The 19771-nt window shown below is 38.6% G+C and overlaps 1 protein-coding gene across 1 annotated transcript in view; it reads left to right on the top strand.

The window, feature by feature from the left end:
* The window catches only part of DCUN1D1 (defective in cullin neddylation 1 domain containing 1), a 26288-nt gene extending 6749 nt beyond the window's left edge, over positions 1-19539 (top strand). Inside the window, exons 2-7 of the mRNA XM_018074891.2 lie at positions 7555-7771; positions 9044-9212; positions 9769-9899; positions 14384-14466; positions 14700-14796; positions 16283-19539. Of these exons, the coding sequence (XP_017930380.1) occupies positions 7597-7771; positions 9044-9212; positions 9769-9899; positions 14384-14466; positions 14700-14796; positions 16283-16362 (735 nt within the window). The 5' untranslated portion in view covers positions 7555-7596 and the 3' untranslated portion in view covers positions 16363-19539. The remainder of the gene's footprint in view (positions 1-7554; positions 7772-9043; positions 9213-9768; positions 9900-14383; positions 14467-14699; positions 14797-16282) is intronic.
* The last annotated feature ends 232 nt before the right edge of the window (positions 19540-19771 follow it).

The following is a 19771-nucleotide window of genomic DNA, read 5'->3' as shown; positions in this document are numbered from 1 at the left end:
GGGCGGCTCAGAGCCCATTAAGTGCTGTCAGTTCGCGGGGAAAACTTGGGTGTGTTGATGCTCCTTAAACTGGGGTTGTGTTGGAGAATTTCTGGTTAATTGTTCTTATGTTTTGGGGAGGCTCCTATTCATAGAAGGGTTGTAAATGAGGACCTTGCAAAGGTCCTCCTGGTGAAGGTCTTGGGACCTTGTAAAGGCCTCTCTTGCATTTTCTCTGTGATATTCCTTTCGTTATAGCTGAGGATTTGCTGTGGACTCCCAAATCAATGACTTTCTCCCTTCTCTCTTCTAGAGGGAAACCGTAGTGGTTGGAACAAAATTTGCTGTTTTTGTTTGCCTAAACAAAAGAAAAATATATTCTTTTGCTTTAAATAAGAGGGGTCTATATTGGTTTCTTGTATAGTGTCTTATGCACCAGATGGAACAAGTTTATAGTTGTACTTCTAAACTTTCCCTGTATACAAACGTTGTACAGCTTTAGCTGCACCTGTACAGTTTAAATTAGTACTTTTCTATAGCAGTAGTATGTCTTAGGAAGGGTGTAGGAGGGAGTCTTAACATCTACTGGTGTACACTTACTGGTATAAGGATATCTTATACTTGCTGTTAATACTATTCTGTCAAGTTGTGTTAAAAACATATTAAAAAAATTACAGTGTCACCTTTAATTGATGGAGTTACCTTGGCATAAAAATTTGGTTAGCCAGCATTTAAATTAGTGGTGTGTAGACCTCTAATAAACTTGTCACTGTGTTACTAGTATAATTTTTAATTGAATATTTTGATGTAGATATTCACTTGTGTTTTTTATGAGAGCTTAAGACTGAAGCCTGGGTAAACTTCAGCCTGTAAAGGTGTCTTATTGTAATTCTGCAGGTCTGGGACTGTCTCAAATAGCACTTACACAGTAATGTTACACAACTTCTTATGAAGATTTTTTTCCATAAAAATCACCTAGAGCTGTCTCACAGTATATCCAGTGTACGTATGCAAAGTAAATACACAGTTGATGTCTTGTACATGCATATTTTATTGGCTGGCTCCGTGGTTAGAAATTTAAATTGAACAATGCTGTAGCAAGTGGCCAAGTTACAGAAATAGTAAGGGACGTTATTCTGAGAATAGCTTTTTGTGAGAAACTGCAGAATCCTCTCTCGTGCTTGGTCTTCTTGGAAACACTGAACTGAAGAACAAGCAGCCATATTCTGTGTAGCAATTCTATAGATTGGTATTTATCAGACTGGAGGGAGAAGGTGGATACTCTGTCATGGCCCCGAGCAGAGTTGTTCGGCCCTGCACAACAAATGTGTTCAGGTTGTGCTTGTTGACTCCCAACACCCAGGTGAAAGGATGACATAGACACTGAAGTGGAACTAACTGACAGGCTGCAGCTTGTAGAAGTAGTAAATACAGGATTGTTTCTAGTGCTTGGGCACAGGATTCTGTACCTGTACTTGTGGTATGTCAAAATCCTCTGCTTGGTTAGGGTAAAGGTAGGGAGACTTCTCCACAGAGATCCAGAGATATCCCATTGTCCTGCCCATGTGCACTACTGCTCTGGCTCGTCCTTCCAGTGGCTGTGCCTGGTTCCTGGGGCCAGGTAACCTGTCCAGCACAGTGAATGCTGTTATGGTTTGGGGCTTGGCTTCTCCTTGCCTCCGCAGCAGTGCCAGCTGGAGCACTGCTGGCTCTCACTTGGTCTCACCAGTGTCCAAATGGCCAGTGCCTTCAGGACAGAGGTTTCCTGCCTTAGAACCATCTGTGTCCAGCATCTGGAATAGACACCACACAGCCTGGTGGGCTCACTCTGGCCTTTTAGGCAACTTGGACAGTGTTTCTGTGGGCGCTCAGGGACACCCCGGCAGAGTGGCTGTGATTGCTGAGAGCAGTCTGCCTCTTTCACCCACTCTTTTGAGCTGGCTGAGCAGCTCCTGTGGAAGTGGTCTTCTTCAGCTTCTCTGGTAGGGTGTCCCTGCTTCACCTCATCAGGAGGACAAGTGCTGTGCCCACAAATAAAGGCAGAGCAGTAAGCTGGTCCGTTTTACTCTCAGCCATCTTCTCCGAAGAGAAGCGCTACTACCTGTACTATTCTGAATTATTTAAGAAATTTAGGGCTACGTGTGGTACTCCAGGCAAGTTTGTGAGTATCCATATCTGTATCCAGAGCCAAATGCTAACATTGTCTCTGTTTACATTATCTATCATACTATCCAGTTTGTGTGCTCTGAAGAATATTTTTATGCTGATAAATACATAATTTCTTACTGTAAACCTCAGCTGACAGGAAGTTGTAAAATTCAGTATTACAAGAATTCCATGTCTGACGCTGTCTTCTGTAATGTTATTGTACTTCATGACATTGTTATGCAGTGTTTAACTCAACAGGCTGTTCTGCAGGGCTATTTTCTGTGGTGCATATTCATGTCTGTAGCAGTTTGTTGATATTAAATATTTTGGGTTTTGGTGTCCCATAGTAAAACTTGTAGATTCTTGGCATTACTTAGAGTAGTCGGAGTGCTAGACAAGATGGTGCATGATGTTGTTTCCTCTCTTAGCTTACCAGAGATCCCTTTGAACTAAGGCTGTAAAATCACTTTTAACTAGAGCCATGAAAAAATTATTCAGAAATATGAACTACTCTGAGAACAAGGTGTGAAATTTATTATGTAGCTCTTGATATTTTACTCATGTTTTATGGTGCCAATGCAAATATATGGTATGAATGCAGCTTCTGAGGGCTGAATAGAGCTTCTGCCCCATACCAGAGCTAAGAATGCCAAGCAACTGACTGCTTTTTGTCCTTTTTTAGTTGGAAAAGCCCTGATTTTTGGCATTTCCTTCACTGTTCAGGTTAATGTGAATTACCATTACATCTTCTGTGTAGCTATATATTGACCTGCCTGCATGCAGGTACTAAAATGATTTTATCCACTAAAAGAACATTAGAAGGTATAAAAAGCAATTTTAATTTTATGTTGCTTGTGGTTTTTTCCTTGGATTTTGTATCTCAGCAGACTTTGTAAATGGTTTTGTTCTGTTCCACTGCAGACAAATGGATTTCACATCAGTTTGAAACTTGAAGCTTAAAAATGTCCTGATTATCTTACTTCTTAGAGAAACTGCTTTGGAAAATAAAATGTAGTTAAAGCACATGTTTGTTTACATTATGCAGAAACTATGGCTATCTACTTTAATTGTTTTGTCTTTAACTTGGATTTTTTTTTTTGTTGGTAGTATACATGTGTGCCATCACAGTTTGTGGATTAAAATGCACTCCGGTGTATTCATAGATTTCTGTTATGATTAACTTTTGTTTTCTTATCAAACATAAATGCTCACGGATTTGCCTTTTAGGCTTTAGCCGTATATTTGTTGAATACCAGCTGTAAACCGGGCTATTTGCAGGTGTCTTGTCGGTTCCTTTAATGGATAGGGCCCAAGGTGGGGTGATTCAGGCCCTGTGGGGGGTGATATTCTCCTGACCATTAGTGTCGCATAGAGCCGTGACCGAGCTGGAGTCGGTGAGGTTCTGGGATGCCGAGCCTGTTGGGTGCGGGCTGGCGGTACTCCGGGATTGAACTGACGTCAGTGGGGTCCTTAGGAAGTGCAGGGATGCTTCCCGCAGCCAGAGCTCTTGCTGGAGTTTAAATGCAGGCAGTACAAAGGCCTAGACTTTGTGGAGGTTGATACTATTTTAGAAAAGGCTTTTACCTGTCACGTGCATGAGAACTTAACAGGCTTTTCTGTGAGTCCTGCCTGAAACAAAGGCACAGATGTCACGTCGTTCAGATTCCCTTAGTTAGCAGTGAAATGAGCAGGAATCGGATCAGCTGTATCGATGCCTGGGAAGGGAAGGGGGGAAAGCAGTGACTGGAGTGACTGTGTGAATGCCTTCTTTGGGGGCCTTAAGGAATTCTGGGCTGCAAAACTGGTCGTGCACTGCTTGTCTGGCTGGTGGCCACATATGACCTTTGAGCAAAGTCCAAGAGCAGGGTTCTGGTGGGGATTCCCAGCTCTCCAGTCCAGGCAGTGTGGGATGTTGCTCTTTCCCATGGACATTATCCAGGAGAGTGGAGCCCTTGTTTGGCTATCATCTATCCAGAAAATATTGATGACCAGTGTGCAGAGCTGATATTTGAATCTGAGCTGACTAAATACTGAGTGTAAAGATATGGAAAAACAATGTTGTGGTCAGAGTTGGTAGATCAGTTCTAGCATTTCCTGTTCTCTAGGCTGGGGAGAAAACTACTTCAGGAAATAAAAGCCCAAGTATTTTTATTTTTTTTAAAATTTGGAATCTTTCACTGAAGTATCTGATCAAGGAAAGGTTATTGAATTAGAATATTCAAATTTGGTACTTCATGGTAAGAGGAAGATTTTAATTTTAAAATTAAATTGATGTTGTACAATCAGATGTTCATTAGAATTAGTGCTGTTTTATTAATCTGCATAATGCAGCTTTTCATTTGGAGAAGTTACTTTGTGTTTGAAAAGTAAGGTCACCTTCTCTCTCTTGTGAGATCCGTATTATGAAAGGTAGCTTGGGTACCACACAAATTTGATCAAAAGCTTGAAGATCTGAATTTTTCCTTTTACCCTTAACCCAAAGAGTAAGACTAGGAATTTGTTTCATTTGTTTTCCACTGGATTTTATCTGTATATATTAGCAAGACAGATATCTGTTAAATAAAATTCTGTCTTCCTTTTCAGCTAGTGTTAAACTTGAGATGTTTTAAGTGGATTGAGTTGCATTGCAGTGCTTACAACTGCAGCGTAAGGTATTTGTTGCCTGATGACTGTAGGATTAAAGATGCTCTGGCTGCTGTGTTGCACTTAAAACAATAACAGACTGTTAGCACTCGGCTTCTAGAAATAGTCCTTAAAAGTGCAGAAGGTTTGGAACCTGTTCCTGCTTGAAGTGTGGGTTTTTAATGTGCCGAAGGAAGAGCTATAACAGGATAATAAAAACTCAGCAGTAAATCCATCTCTTGCTGTCCTGTAGTAGGCCTTCAAAGAGTGTCCAGTCACTTCGGATGTGGAGCTTCTGCGGAAACATTCATCAAATGTAACGAAAGGGCTTTGGCACTTCTTTACTAAAAATAAACTCATATTTGACCAGTAAAAATATGATTATTCCAGAAAAAGATTATGGCTGAACAGTGTGATTTATTGCATCTTAATATACTACCAAATGCTGTACTGATTAGTGTAATTAGCTGCTTGACTCTTGGCACTTTTGATCTTCTTTTGAAAAGGTTCTATGTTGTCATGATGACTTAGGGAGCCCCAAGCACAGGAAAAGGTCATGTGCATATGTAGGATTTAAATTTTATCATAAATGGGATTTAAGCGGCAATTTTTTGTAATAAATTTCTTTCTCCTTTTGTGACAACATGTAAAACACACCACTTTTTGTGGTCCTGAGCATCCACAGTGAATCCCTCTCAAACCTTCTTGACTTTTAGTGGTCTGTCACTGCTTTAAGAGTTTACCCTTGCCAGGAGCAGGGCAGAACAAAATCTCTTGAGGTTTTATGGAATAGTCACCATTCAAAGGGCTGTGCATACTTATGTGTGCATGTTAAAAAAACCCCAAAACAAATAAACTAATGATTAAAGGCACCAGCTTTGTTGAAAAAAAAAAAAAAGGAAAAAAGAAAGGAAAAAAAATAAAAGCTATGGTAATTAAGTGTGACTGCCCTGTAGTGCATCTGAGTCTGGTGATGCAGCAGTCTGGCTCTGTGGAACCGATTAGAGGAAGCTGGTAATTGATAGAGAACATTAAATTTGGGATTGTTTCATCTTCATTTGGGATTTCATTCAGAGGTTTGTTTTCATATATCTGAGTTAACAATACATTTTTAAAAACTGCAACTAAAAATGCATTAGTCATTTCTGGAAGTCATTCCACGTGGATTTGTCAGCGCAGTGATTTCTGTGGCACTCTGAGCTCACTCTGCAAGGTGCTGAATGTCTGCTGTGGAGCCAAGTGTGCACAGACAGGCAGCAGTGGGTCTGCACAGGAACTGCTCTCATGGCCTGGCCTTTACCTGGAACCGCTTCAGAAACGTGTTTGTAGTAAAAGATCCAGCTTGAGAAACTTGTTCAAGAGACTGAATTAAAGCAGCAGCACATCGTAACTTTAGAAATGATGTAGCCTGATATCACAGTGTGTTAGGTCTGCAGCTTGAGCTAAAATTTTGGCTTCAGCAAAGTGTTGAAGATGTAGAGTGGGTTTGGTTTGGGGGGGAATTTTTTTTAAGGAGAACTTAAAGGGTATTTGTGTGTTTAGTGTATTATGTGGGTATTGGTTTAAACCAGATGTGATGCTCTTGTATTTTTTTAAAGTGAAATTACCTGGAGCTGGTAATTTCACTATTCTTACAAATAATAGTGTTCACACTCATTGTTATCAAGGCACAGAAAACTGTATCTGACTTTTAGGACAGATGAATTTGTGTTCTGAAGTGTTAATTCTTTGTTTTAATGATAATGTGCTTGGACAGTAATTATCCTTTGTAATTAAGAGCTTGAGCTCATACTACTCCTAAACCATTCATTCTTTGGCTGAGGATAGTTTATCACGTCTTGGGATTTTCTTTGCCCTTTTTCCCCATACTCCTTGAGAAGGAGCCATGGAAATTACAATAATGAACAGATCATACAAGTTTTGGTTGAATACAAGGTAAACGAAAAATTAAATATTTGCACCATGTAAGAAGTCCAATCCTGACTTAAAATGTTGTCGGAACTTTTATTTACCAAGTTGTAGTGTTGAGAATCCTTTTGCTTTGACTGCATTGAGTGAACTTTGAATTTGGATGTAGCTCAGGATCTGTGCATTTGCTCTCTCCTGATCAGCACTTAGTTTTGTGTAACTCATACCCTTGAAATACTAACTGTGCTTCTCCTCATCAGAAATATCCTTGGGAATCCCTCTCTGCTGATCTTACTGGCAGCAAGTTCTCCGTTCAGTTCTGTGCTAGAGCAGAGGGATGTCTCTGGGTCTGGGCAGGAGGCCTCTGGAATTCAGAACTCTCACCTTGGCTACTCACTCCCCCACTCGCCTCTGGCAGAATTACCTACCCTTTTTTTTTAGCTTCAGTTGCTGCACCTGTGAAATGGAGACAATGCCTCCTCACAGGAATGTTTTGCAAATTATGTAGGTGGAGTTGAGGACTTTCAAAAGTGAAAAATCTCATAAAAAAAAAAAGTCTTTAAGGTATTTCGGTGTGTAGCTCCTTGAAATGGGTGACCCAGCTAGTCCCTTGTTGCCACCAAGGGGCACTTCGGGAGATCCTGTCGAGGTCTGGCCCTGGTCCTGCAGTAGCTGGGAGCAAATGGACAGCAGCCTCCTGCTCAGGGATGGTGAGCTGTTCAACAGCCTGCTCTGCCCCAGCCTCGGAGCCAGTTCATCAGATATTTTGATATCTTAATTGCTTGGGAAAATTATAGAAGTCCTGATTTAAAAAAACATAGAAAGGACTGATTTTTCATTTATTTGTTTATTCTTCCAGTAAATATTTCTACTTACAGTATTGTCTGTTTTCACTAGAACAAGTTGAAATCGTCACAGAAGGATAAAGTGCGTCAGTTTATGGTCTTCACACAGTCTAGTGAAAAGACAGCAGTGAGTTGTCTCTCTCAAAATGACTGGAAGTTAGATGTTGCAACAGACAACTTTTTCCAAAATCCTGAACTTTATATACGAGAGAGCGTTAAAGGATCATTGGACAGAAAGAAGTTAGAACAACTATATAACAGATACAAAGGTGAGTACCCTGAACTTTAAGGCTTATTTCCTTGTTGTATGTATATATTCTTAATTACAGTGTATTGGTGCTGCTATGCTCCCGTGCTGGGAAATCTTAACCAACTCTTTCAGCTTTGTTTTTCTATTACTGATAATACAAGTTAGAAGGGGAATATGTGTAGGCTTCTGCTTCACAGGGATTACATACAGGTGCTTTATGTGCTCTAAGTGTTAAGTACATTTATACAAGATGAGGGTCTGGAGCTGGAATTGTGTGTGCAGTGAGAAACTGTAGTGGTTAATGAGGATTTCAGGTGATTCTTTTGGGGAAAGCAGGACTCAGGACTTGATCCTGACAAAATGAAGGGTGGCATACCAGGGATGGGTTCTACCTTAATTTTTATTCACCTTGGGCTTATTATCAGATAATTACAAAGAGTGTAACAGAAAACAAAGCCTGTTTATCTGTTACATCACCAGTGTTCAACCGATGGTACCGTACCACAGATAGTACAGTGAATTCAGTGCAGTAGAACAAATCCTGTGTTTTAGCACTTAGAAAAAATCTGAGTGCTGTGTTTTCTGTCAGTTTTCATATGTGTGCATAATCCAAATACCATTTTCCTGAAGTCTTTGTTGGCTTGCATTAGTAGATCTTTGTTAGTGCAATTGAAATATGAGCATCTCACTTCCAGACCAGATGTTGATTCCTCCGTGGAAAGAGGAGTGTGACTGGCTGACTTGGAATCATTGGTAATGGGGCAGTGTAACTTCCCCTTGGAGGTTACCCTGTCCAATCTCCTGCATGCTGGTGGTGCCAGGAAATGCATAAAACTACAGTTGGGGTAGTGGTTGATGGGCAGATTTGGGTATTAGTACAGCTTGCAAAGGGACACTGCACAACTGCTAATAATGGGACACAGATCATCAGCCTTACCGAAGATGCCAATAATTAAGTGTCCTGGGGGGAGAGAACCACTGTGCTCTGTGTGGAATGAGTCAGAATATCATGCATAGTATTAGGCAGAAAACAAATGTTTGTGGTGCTTCTTTGTCTCTCAGTGAAAATAACATGAGCTTCATTGTATGGGAGGCTTTATTGCAGTAACTGCCTCAATTGTTAAAGCTTAACCATTGAGAATACAATTTAATTTTGTTTTTAAAATACTCGCTTACAAAGGCTGATCCCAAAAATGGCTTCTTGAAAATGTTTCCTTATCTTAAATATACTTGAGCAAATTGGCTTTTTCAAATACCTGTTTTTCTTGATACTTACTTTTATGTCCCAAAGATCCTCAAGATGAAAATAAAATTGGTATAGATGGTATACAGCAGTTCTGTGATGATCTAGCTCTTGACCCAGCCAGCATTACTGTTCTCATCATTGCATGGAAATTCCGAGCTGCAACGCAGTGTGAGTTCTCAAAGCTGGAATTCATGGACGGAATGACTGAGCTGGGGTAAGTGGTTAATAAGTGGTAGATGTTGACAGTGTGATCCAGTGTCCTATTCTGGGGAATTCTCAGTCACGTTGCCCTCTCAGAGACTTTTGAGAGTCCAGCATCACTTGTCTGCCTCTGTAAAAATGCATCTGCTGTCTGTGTGCTGGATAATTGGAGAAGAAGGGAGGGAGCTTTGAGTGCCCCTTGCCTTGGTTGTGTGAGCATTTCAGGCAGTTGCCACAGAGCTGCTCAGGGTGGTAAAGCAGGGATGTTGGTTTGCAGTCAGGCATACCTGGGTTTTCTCTGAGAGCGTAGCAGTCTTTATCACATTTTTCTAAAAGTCCCATAGATTATAGGATCTGATGTATCAGGTAGTATGTGCAAATGCAATGTGAAGAAATAACAACAAAGAAATGAAATATTGCTGCGTAGGTGCAGACTCATTAAAGGCATCCTGAGTTTTGTTTTGATAGTTGTATTCCACAAACAGTTCATAGATTTTTGTTTATGTTATAACTCATGTTTTCATGGTAAAATGAATAATACATGAATAAACATGCTTCTTAAACTGCAGATGTGACAGCATAGAAAAACTGAAGGCCCAGATTCCTAAAATGGAACAAGAATTAAAAGAGCCAGGAAGATTTAAGGATTTTTATCAGTTTACTTTCAACTTTGCAAAGAACCCGGGACAGAAAGGTTTAGGTATGTATTCTTAATCATAAGCATTTGTTCAAAAACATAGAAAATGGCTGATTAGAGCAGGAAGTGAATGTGCTGTTGTGATCCAGTGAGTCTGAAAGATAATCACCCCTGGGCTAAAATACATCTCTGTGTTGTGAAAGATAGATGTCAGTTTAAGGTGTTCAAATTGATAGAAATATTTGCATCATTAATAAAGGCTACAAAATTTTATGAGAGAGGGTTTATTCTTTCACTGTGTGTGTGCAGTGCTCAGTAAGCACAATGGATTATGGTTTTACATTAAAGACATAATTGCACCACTTAGAATTTGCAGCACTGAACAGATTAATTGAATTTTTACTTTTAGGATAAATTGAAGCTGTAAAACCGTTTTAATAAGCACACACTCGTGCAGTCTCTCACAACACCAAAAATGCTTGCAAATGTCTTGGCAAAATAGAATTGGAGTAGTACAAATGGATTACTGTGTCCTGGGCCTGATGCCTGTTGTTGTGCTATTGGTAATAGGTGTCTACCTACAGCTTTTTTTCCCCCCTCGTTTCACTGAATGCTTTTTTCATTATTTCAGGGCTCATGTGCCGACTGTGGCTTTGGTTAGTGTAACAGGTGAAGTGGAAGAGTCACTTATTCAAAATAATTTCAGAACATTACAGTTCAGATGGAACTAATTGAAAAACTGTAGCTCTGGCTACTCAAAACAGCAAAAATGAGGGAACAAAAATTTCTTTCAAGCAGTAATGTTAAAAAACCAGAATGCACGTTAATTTATATACACTGTAATTGAGATATCAACCATAAACTATAATTTCATGATTCTGTAGCTGTTAACTTCTTAACTGTTCTACTTTTGAGTGAAAGCAAAATACTGAAAGACCAGTAGGTTCTTCCTTGGCAACTTGTAAGTTTATTTTCCTCAGTAAAGAAAATGCCCTAATACTGCCACAGAAAACTGCCACAGCTTTGTACTCACAGGCTGTGTAAAGATGAGCCTTCCACTTTAGTTTTATATGCTTTTATGTAAGGACCAACTTTTGGCTTAAAATAAGTATTGAAAAATAAGTAAATAAGCAAAAACTCTGTGTCTTGGTTTCAACTGTGTCATTGTTAAACATCTTTCTGTATCTTGTTTTTTGTTTTCAATTGGATTATGAATTTCATTGTCTTTAAGGAAGCTTCAGAGTACTGTGAAGCAGTAGGAAAATACTTGTGCATGCTTGTAGTCAGATCTGAATCATGCAAGTAAATGAATGTGCTGATTCTTATGTCTTGTACAAAGATTAATTTTTTTAGGCTGCTACAAGAAGGAAAACGTGGGAAGGTAGAAGTTAGGATGTGGGAAGTGTCAGTGTAGAGTTTGTTCTGCAGTGTGAATGGTTGCAGGGTTTTGTTCTTCGATTTTGTTTTTTTAATGGTTACCATTGTAACATTTGTATGTTGTTTTCAATTTTTAAACAGCTTTACACAACAAGGAGCATTTTGTAGAATCCCTGTAAGGTGGTAAAAATGAAATGAACAAATTCCAACGATACCATAATTACATGACCTTTTTTAGTTAGTTTTCTCAAAGCTTCAGAATAACAGAACTGTTTGATTTAGTACTTACCTTTTATTTTCTTTTCCATATTTTAAGGTACAAGGAAGACTTGCATTCCTTTTCTAAATCCCTCACAAATCCTGTATAGAAATGAATCTGTTGAGTGTCCCAGATGGAACAGACTTCCATAAAAATGACTTACCAGGAAAACTAATTCCCTTGCTTTATTTCTCATTCATCATAAAGCTTCTTTATGCAGGTTAAGCTCTAACAGTGACAAAGTATAGTTTTCTCAGATCTATATAGGATATACACAGTATAAGGTGGGTTTTTTGATTGCTTTTGTTTTCAAGTCTGGGTCTGGAAGTGATGTACTGAGCTTAAAATCCGGATGCTTACCAGCCCTTTTGGTGCTCATAAATACACAGTTCTAGGCATGAATTTACAGCAGGGCAGAGTAATTCTGAAAACCCTGAAGGAAAAGAATATTGGGAGAAGTACAGTGCTGCAAAGTAAGTGCTCCTAGTTAGGCAATTCATTTTGGTGTGTCTGAATAACTGCTTGTAGGAACTTGCAAATTGATTTTAATGTATATTGGTCTCTAATCTTGCAAACATTGTGCAGTAGTTCAGGCACAGCTCTGGAAATGTATTTCCTCTGCATAATTCCTTACTGCTGTCTAAGTACTGTGGATGTCTTAAAAGTTCTTGTGCATTTTGCATACCATTGGAGAACCCCTTGTAGCTGGTGTTCATCTCAAACACTGTTTGCTTCTCTTGCATGTCTCTGGATAAAACTCAAAATGGAGTATATACTTGGAGGCTTTCCTGTTTGATCCATGAGGATTTTCCTGAGCATTCTTACATTTATGAAAACCTAAAATTATATCTTTAACTTCCAATTTTGTTATTTCATAAAATTTCTTTTAAAACATGTAGTTTGTCCCAAGGCATTATGTCTACTCATACAATAAGTTTGAAGTTGCAGTATCCTGAGATTTTTTAACAACCTTTGCTTACCCGCAAGAATTATCTCAGAACTGGATAAGCATGTCAGAATGCACAGTTTGTTTATAGTGATTGTTTACAAATCACTGTAAAGACCTTGCATTTCTGTGTGCATACCATTAATGCAGCACAGGTAAATAAAACTTAGTTTTCTAATCTGTTTCCTTGAGGAACTGATCAGCTCCATCAGAAGTTTGTTAATTTTTAGAAAGACAGTAGTTTTAGTTGAGAACTAAAATGCATGGTTTTGTATCTGAATCTTCTGTTGAAGAGAGATACCAAACCTTTGCAGTCTTGAATTATGTTTGCCATTTTCACATACAGCATATTTACCGAGGAGTAGTGACTTGTTTCTAATCTGTCTCTTCTTCTCGAGGCTCAGACTTACACTTTTGTCTGAAGTCACACCCCTTTGCAGTTGCTGGAAAATCCTTCATGAATTTTATTCAGAAGCATTATAATGTGACTCTGCTGTTCGAAAAGAACTTTTAATTTCAGATATTAAACAATTCAGAAACTCACAATCACCGTCTATTTTCCCTTCAGCAGTGCAGATTTCATGCTTTGTTTTGTTTGCTGTTGATTTCATCTCCAAGATCTGCCTCCCCGGGTTTTTTTAAATATTTGGGCATCCTGGGGGAAGGGAGTGGTGGTGTTGGGTTGTTGGTGTGGGCTTTTTTCTTGAGGTGCAGTTGATCCCGTGCCTTTTCTCTTTCCTTTCACAAGAAGATTGTTTATGGAACAAATTTGCTAGACTGCAAAATATATAAGAGCTTTTTTTAAAAAAATAGGCCACTTACATGGGCAGGCTTTTGGGACCACTGTATGTATTTGGCTAAGGATACTGAATTTGGGAATTCACAGGGAGTAGTGTTTTGTTCTGCAGCACAGAGGAATTGCTTGGTAATTCCTGGTAATGCAGGTGACACTGGGCAAAGAGTTACATATCTGGGTTCTAAATTGCCTTTGTCAGCTAACAAGTTACTGTCTGCCACTACTAAACAGTAAATGCATGTCAGTTTAGCCCTTGGCACATGCCAGGGAGGTGAGTTGTCTTTCTTTTCCCTTCCATGCCAGACTAACCAGGCTCTTTCTTTAACTGCTGCACTCCTAACAGCACCCGTGCCTGAGAGGCTGCTCTGAAATGGGTCAGGTCAGATTTCTCAGTTGTCCTGAGAAACTGATTCCAGGCAAACAGAAATTTCACAGGAATCTTCAGGGAAAAAACAAAACAAACAAAAAACCAACAAAAAAAGCAAGATGCAGAGGCTCCAAGCAAACAAAAGAAAAAACCAAACCAAAACAAAAAACACCCCAAACCACCAACAAAAAACCCCCAACCAAAACCAAAACCAGCCCGACCAAAATAATGCCAACAAACACACCATCAAGTGTCTGCTTAAAGACACTACTTAAAGATCTTTTTTTCCCAAGGAAATCTGATTGCAGAAATGAACACTTGACAAAAGCCTTGTTACAAAGGCAGGACCTATAATAAGGTTGTTCTAAAAATGAAATCATGAAAGGCCAGTTTTATGTAAATTGTATTTTATATATTTAAAAAAAATGAAAGCAGATCTCACTACAAAATACTGCAGATTTTCTTTTCAAGTCAGTAACATTTCTAAGCCAAAAATATTTCTCTGATATTTAATTATGTATTGCTATATAGCAAAAGGCACATGAAATGTCCTTGTGTGTTTTGGATATGTTAGATATTAATATGGGCAATTTTCAGTTCTATATTCAATAGTATCAAAATCTAACATACTTGTGTAACACTTTATTTATGGTTGCCTTTTTGTAAAGGATCCATGAGTATATTTGCATTAGTTTAATCTTTTCACCTTTCTGAATATATAGTTCATCCTAGTGTTAGATACTTGTGGAGATTATATATTTGATATGTATATCTCTAAAAGTAATATATTTTAATATTACAGATTTAGAAATGGCCATTGCCTACTGGAATTTAGTACTTAATGGAAGATTTAAATTTCTAGACTTGTGGAACAAATTTTTGTTGGTAAGTTTAAATCTTTACTTAAGCTGGATTGCAGTATTTTCAAAACTTGGAAGATAAACATGTTTATCAAGTAGATGAAATAGACTGTCTTGACCCAAATCCCAGATATTCATAGTGTGTACAAGAGAAATACGTTTTGGGGATATGGATGTGTCCAAGACAGTAAAAATGAATGTGTAATAGGGTTTTAATTTATTTTTTTAAAAATATAAATTTTCTACTCCTCTGAACAGGAACATCATAAAAGATCAATTCCTAAGGATACCTGGAACCTTCTTCTAGACTTTAGTACAATGATAGCAGATGATATGTCTAACTATGATGAGGAAGGTAAACATTTCCATTTTCTTTCATTAACTTCTAACTGTGTTTTATGCTACATTCATTAATGTGTGTCTGCTTTGGCACAGCTGTCTAATAACAGCACAATTAGAATATCCCCAGTGATCTAAAGCCCAGTCAGAGCTGCTTTAATGCATGTTGTAAACATCTGTTTGTTACTGCAGGTTTAAGAAAGAAATGCTGAAACTTCCATAGAATCCATTTTCTTTTTTTCTTCTGTCTGAGCTCAGACACAAATTCTTTCTTATTGAGACAAACCCTGATATTTGTGCATTTAAAACCCATGAATTCTCTGTCAGTGGGAGCAGTTCTTGGCATCTTCATCCAAGGAACTGACCCATGGCCCAGGCAGTTCTGTGTAGGGTGCTCTGGTTTTACTGCATTTCGTAGCTGAGAATGTTTTTTAAGTTTGGTTGCCTCGGTTCATGTGAGGGTTGGCCATGTAAGGCTATAGAAGTGAAGCTGGCAGCACACAGGGATTGCTAAACATAAGTCACTTCCTACCAAATGTGTTTCTTGTAAACTTCTATATCGATCTTTCTCAGTCCCATCTGTAGCCAAGAACAGCTGATCACCCTCAGTGCTTGGCAGCACATCAGTTCAGTGAGGGGAGGAGACTAAACTTGTGATACCTCCAGAGCAGAGGGGAGCAAACTTCTACAACTTCATTTAATAATTATGGACAGTTCTCATTCCCCTGTCATCGAGAAAATGCTGCTGCCTGCAATAAATCCATGTAGTTTAGAAAGACTAAAGGTAGAAAATACGTTTGAATGATTTGGAATAAAAATATTCGAAGGAGAAAAAAGCCCACCAAAACCCCACCCATGATTATTTTTAACCTTCACGTGACCATCATGTACAAGACTGGGGACTCTTTGGTTTTGGCTGCCCATAATGTGTAAAATATTGTTATGTATTTCAACTGCCTCCTGGGGAGGAATGTGGAGGAGTGTATGGAGTGTTACAGGAGCCTTCTGGGGCATCAGACTTGGCAGGGTGTGCTTGGCTGTGCTCAGGTGTGGCTGAGTGTGCTGGTTCTAACAGATGATGAGCTTGGCATTGATGCAAACCATACTGTGAGCAGTAAATGCTGTAGAATGTTCTGTTTATGCTGCTGCTCACAGCGTGAACTGCTCCATCCAGTCTTCAGCACTCCTTAAGCAGCTACTGCCATCCTGCAGGTCAAGTTGGAGTCCTGGTGCCATTGTCAGGTTGGTTTTTTTTTATGGAGGTGGCATTTTTTTTGTTTTATTTTGTGAGGAAGATGACCTTTGAAAGAGATGGGTTTAAAGGAAGCAGAAATCTTTAACCAGCTCTTAAATTTCAAGCAAGAAAATCAAATTCTGATTTTGTTAGCTAGAAACTCTGCCTGGTTTAAGACTGGAAAGTAAAGAGCTTGTTTGGAACTGAAGCTTTTAAAAGAATGGCTTGTTGAACAGAGTTATAATGTTCTGGTGTTTTTATCTTTTAGGGGCATGGCCAGTTCTTATTGATGACTTTGTGGAATTTGCACGCCCTCAAATTGCTGGGACAAAAAGTACGACAGTGTAGCACTAAAGGACCCTTCTAGAGTGTACATAGTCTGTACAAATACCTGAAATGGAAAATTGCACAGTCAATTTCTGCTGGCTGGACTGAACTGAAGATCAATCCTCACAATATGGCTGAGGGTTGAGACAAACCTTTAAGGATACATCTTGGACCATATCATATTTCATTCTTCTCCTGGTGGTTTGGGCTTTTCTTCTAGTCTGGACCACTCTTGCCCGTTAAAATTCCAACATTGTGGATTTCATCATGGATTTATTTTTTGTTGGTGGATCACCCTAGTTTCATCTCCCATAAGTCCTAGAAGCTTTATAATTATTTTGAGGTTTCTGGTTTCACATGAAGCACAATGCTGGTCATCATCAGACAACTGTTGTATGGCATCTGAATTATACAGATCAACATCGAAACAATTTTTAAAAGAATCCTTAAATATACACTTGGGGCTGGTTGCAAAGACTGTACTGAGAGCACTTCCTGCAAGAGTGATATATTTAAGTGTCCTGGGTCCCAGTTTTTTCTTTTCTGGAAAAGTGCAGGTATTGTCTAAGTGAGTTTGAGTATCTGGTAAAAACAAATACAGAACTAAGCAAGCAAGCCCAAGGTTGTTGATCCTGGGGTCTCTCGGTGCCTCCCTGCCTGGTTTGATCGTGCCCAGCTGGCTGTGAGGGCAGCTGAGCTACGACACAACTCTGTGCACTTACAGCACCCACGTGTGATGTCAGAGCCCTCAGTGACATCAGTGAGATGAGCTGTGTGTGTCCTCATAGCATCCAATATTCCCTAGGTTACTGTCTAAGAAATCAGATTTCATTGCAGTTCTGAAATGCTTATCTGTCTGTCAAAGAAAGGTTTTTCATTTCTGTGGAAATCGAAAACTTGAATATACTGAATTTGTGTCTTAACTGTTTGCTACACAATACAGTATTTTAAATTGAGATGTGTAACTTTTATGGTTGAGGTATGATGAAGCAAATGGCCCTGTTGTACAAGAAGCTGGTGAGTTTGATGTGAATCTAGGTTTTGAAACCATTATCCTGATAAGTAAGTTAAATCTTTGTAACATAGAGGTACTGCCGTTACGGATGACACCCTTTTTTCAATTATTTTGTTGAGTTTTCCTTAAATTGACATATCACTGTGGTTGCCAAATACAGAAATTAAGAGTAAAGCTTTCCCAAACAAGCACAGATCAGATACAAACTACTACACTGGCTTTGTTTGTTTAAATTATTTTGTTGATCACTACTTTTTACTGTCTTACTGCGTTTGACTAAATCAAGTTCATTTGGTTTAAAGCAGGTTTTATCAGATGCAATTATTCTTTAATATTACAAGAACTCTTGAGCTGCTTTTGTGGTCTTCTACTCCTCACTTAGTTACTTGTGAAGAGATTTGATAAATCCTGCTCTGTAAAACAAGCTGGAAAGAAGAAGCTCCAGGAGAGGAGACAGACCGGAGTCACAAGTGAGGAGAGAGGGTTGAGTTTGTGCTCTAAATAGTGCCGTGATAAGGCCAGAATTATTTTTGAGATGAGTCACTGGTACTTGCACTAAACAGCAGCACACTTTTACGCAGATGCTAAAAGTATTTTAGGGAAAAATTGAAAAATATTAAACGGATGAAATTTTTTTATTTGTACTCTCTGAAATTGCCCTTAAGGCTGGCTCCCCTTCCAGCAGTGCCCTTTTAGCAAATCCACTTGTGCATTGATTGCAAAAATACAGTTCCACAAAAACATTGCAAACTTGCTCCAGCTACTGGAATTGGCTATGCCAAAAACTGTGTGTTTTGCTGCTTTCAGTATATCCTTTCTCAATTTTGTGTAAATATAAATGGGGACTTTAAATTACAGGGGTGGGTGGGGTGGAAAAAAAGCTCGACAAGGTATCTCTGCGTGCTGTTTTCTGTCTTGAGGGTTTTGGTACCGTTTCAGATTGATTAGTTCAAGTATTGCTGTGTTTGGAGAGGAGAACTGACTTGCTTTTTATCCCAATACAGACTTGTCCCTCCAAAAAGTCTGAGATTGGGCAGTGGCGAAATGCCGTGGTGTTTTAAAGACTATTCCTTTTGAATGCAAGATCTTTTCAACAAAATAGTGTTGTCATCAGTTTGGTACTACATGCTTATAATTACTGTGTAATTATAAAGAAATACATAAAACTTCGACTTATTGCAGAAAAGGGGTTATTTGTGCTATCATGGCATCTTAAAAGTTTTTCAAAATGACTGAAGTTGAAAGAAACATTGATTTAGCAGGGTGTTGTTTTAAGGACAAAATGCCTGATTACAGGGAATATTTTGTATTGAAACGTGCTCGGATGTGGCCATGTGTGTTTTTCCTTTATATATTTGTGTGGGTTTTTTTCTTTTTTTTTTTTTTTTTTTTTAAGAATGCAGCCAGTTGCTTCCTTGGATTGCTTTAATTTGTAAGTGCTTATGTCTTCAATTCGATGATCTCCCCACAAATGGATCAATTTAATTTTGCCAAATGTCAATGAAAAAAAAAAAAAAAAGAAGGCAAACATCAAGTTTGTAACCTGTTTTTATACATTAAAAAATGTACAAAATTAGAAGTGCCCTGATATAAAACACTTAATCTCGAGATTATATTTAGTAAAAATCCGTCATTTACATATCTCTGTAAGTTCAAATGTAACTTCTTACAATCCCTCTCATTACCAACAGAGGCAATAAAGCTCCAGTGAAATTGCCATGACTGAGGCTTCTCCTGCATTGTTTCAGTGTATTATTTGTAAGACTTATTTCTGGAATGTTCTTTTAAGGAGTGGGGGTGGGGGGGAAAGCATGGAATACTTGTCTTCTGCATAAAATAGTTTCGTGGTAAGTTGTTTTTTTCTTTTTGGGGAAAAAATAATCTAAAAACTGCTTGTTGTACATGTGTACAAGTCCCCACGGAGCCGGTGTTCCCAGCCTTCGGCATTGCCATTCCCTAGCATGTGAAGGAAGACACCACACACACTGCAGTGGTTTAAATGTGGCTGAAGACCATCCTACAGTAGTGAAGTGACTTTTTTTTATCAACCTGTTAATAAGTAACTTATGACCTGCTTCAAAACTGTTTTACAATGAAATCCGTGCTGAGAAATCCTTATTTAAGAAAGATATAATTTTTTAAGAATGCATTTAATAAACTTTTGTCATTCACACTTTATTTAATTACCGTTGCCAGAAGTCTCTGTAGATTTTATTTGAGTATGGTACAGTGACTGTGTTTGGTTTTTAAACCATGGTGCCCTTCAGTCCTCTGAGCTCTCCAAGAGTTCACTGCAGCATTAAATACTTGTTGAAATTATAATTTCATTTATCAGAAATAGGTCTAAGCTTTGTAGAACTGTAGCTGGTTTAGTACCAATGTGTAGAAGTATCTGCTTGAGTAAAGACCAAGAAT

The sequence above is a fragment of the Manacus vitellinus genome, unplaced genomic scaffold (assembly GCF_001715985.3).
Source record: "Manacus vitellinus isolate BGI_N305 unplaced genomic scaffold, ASM171598v3 scaffold_29_pilon, whole genome shotgun sequence".
Lineage (NCBI taxonomy): Eukaryota > Metazoa > Chordata > Aves > Passeriformes > Pipridae > Manacus > Manacus vitellinus.
The sequence above is the reverse complement of the archived record's forward strand: the minus strand, read 5'-3'. Positions and strand labels throughout refer to the sequence as shown.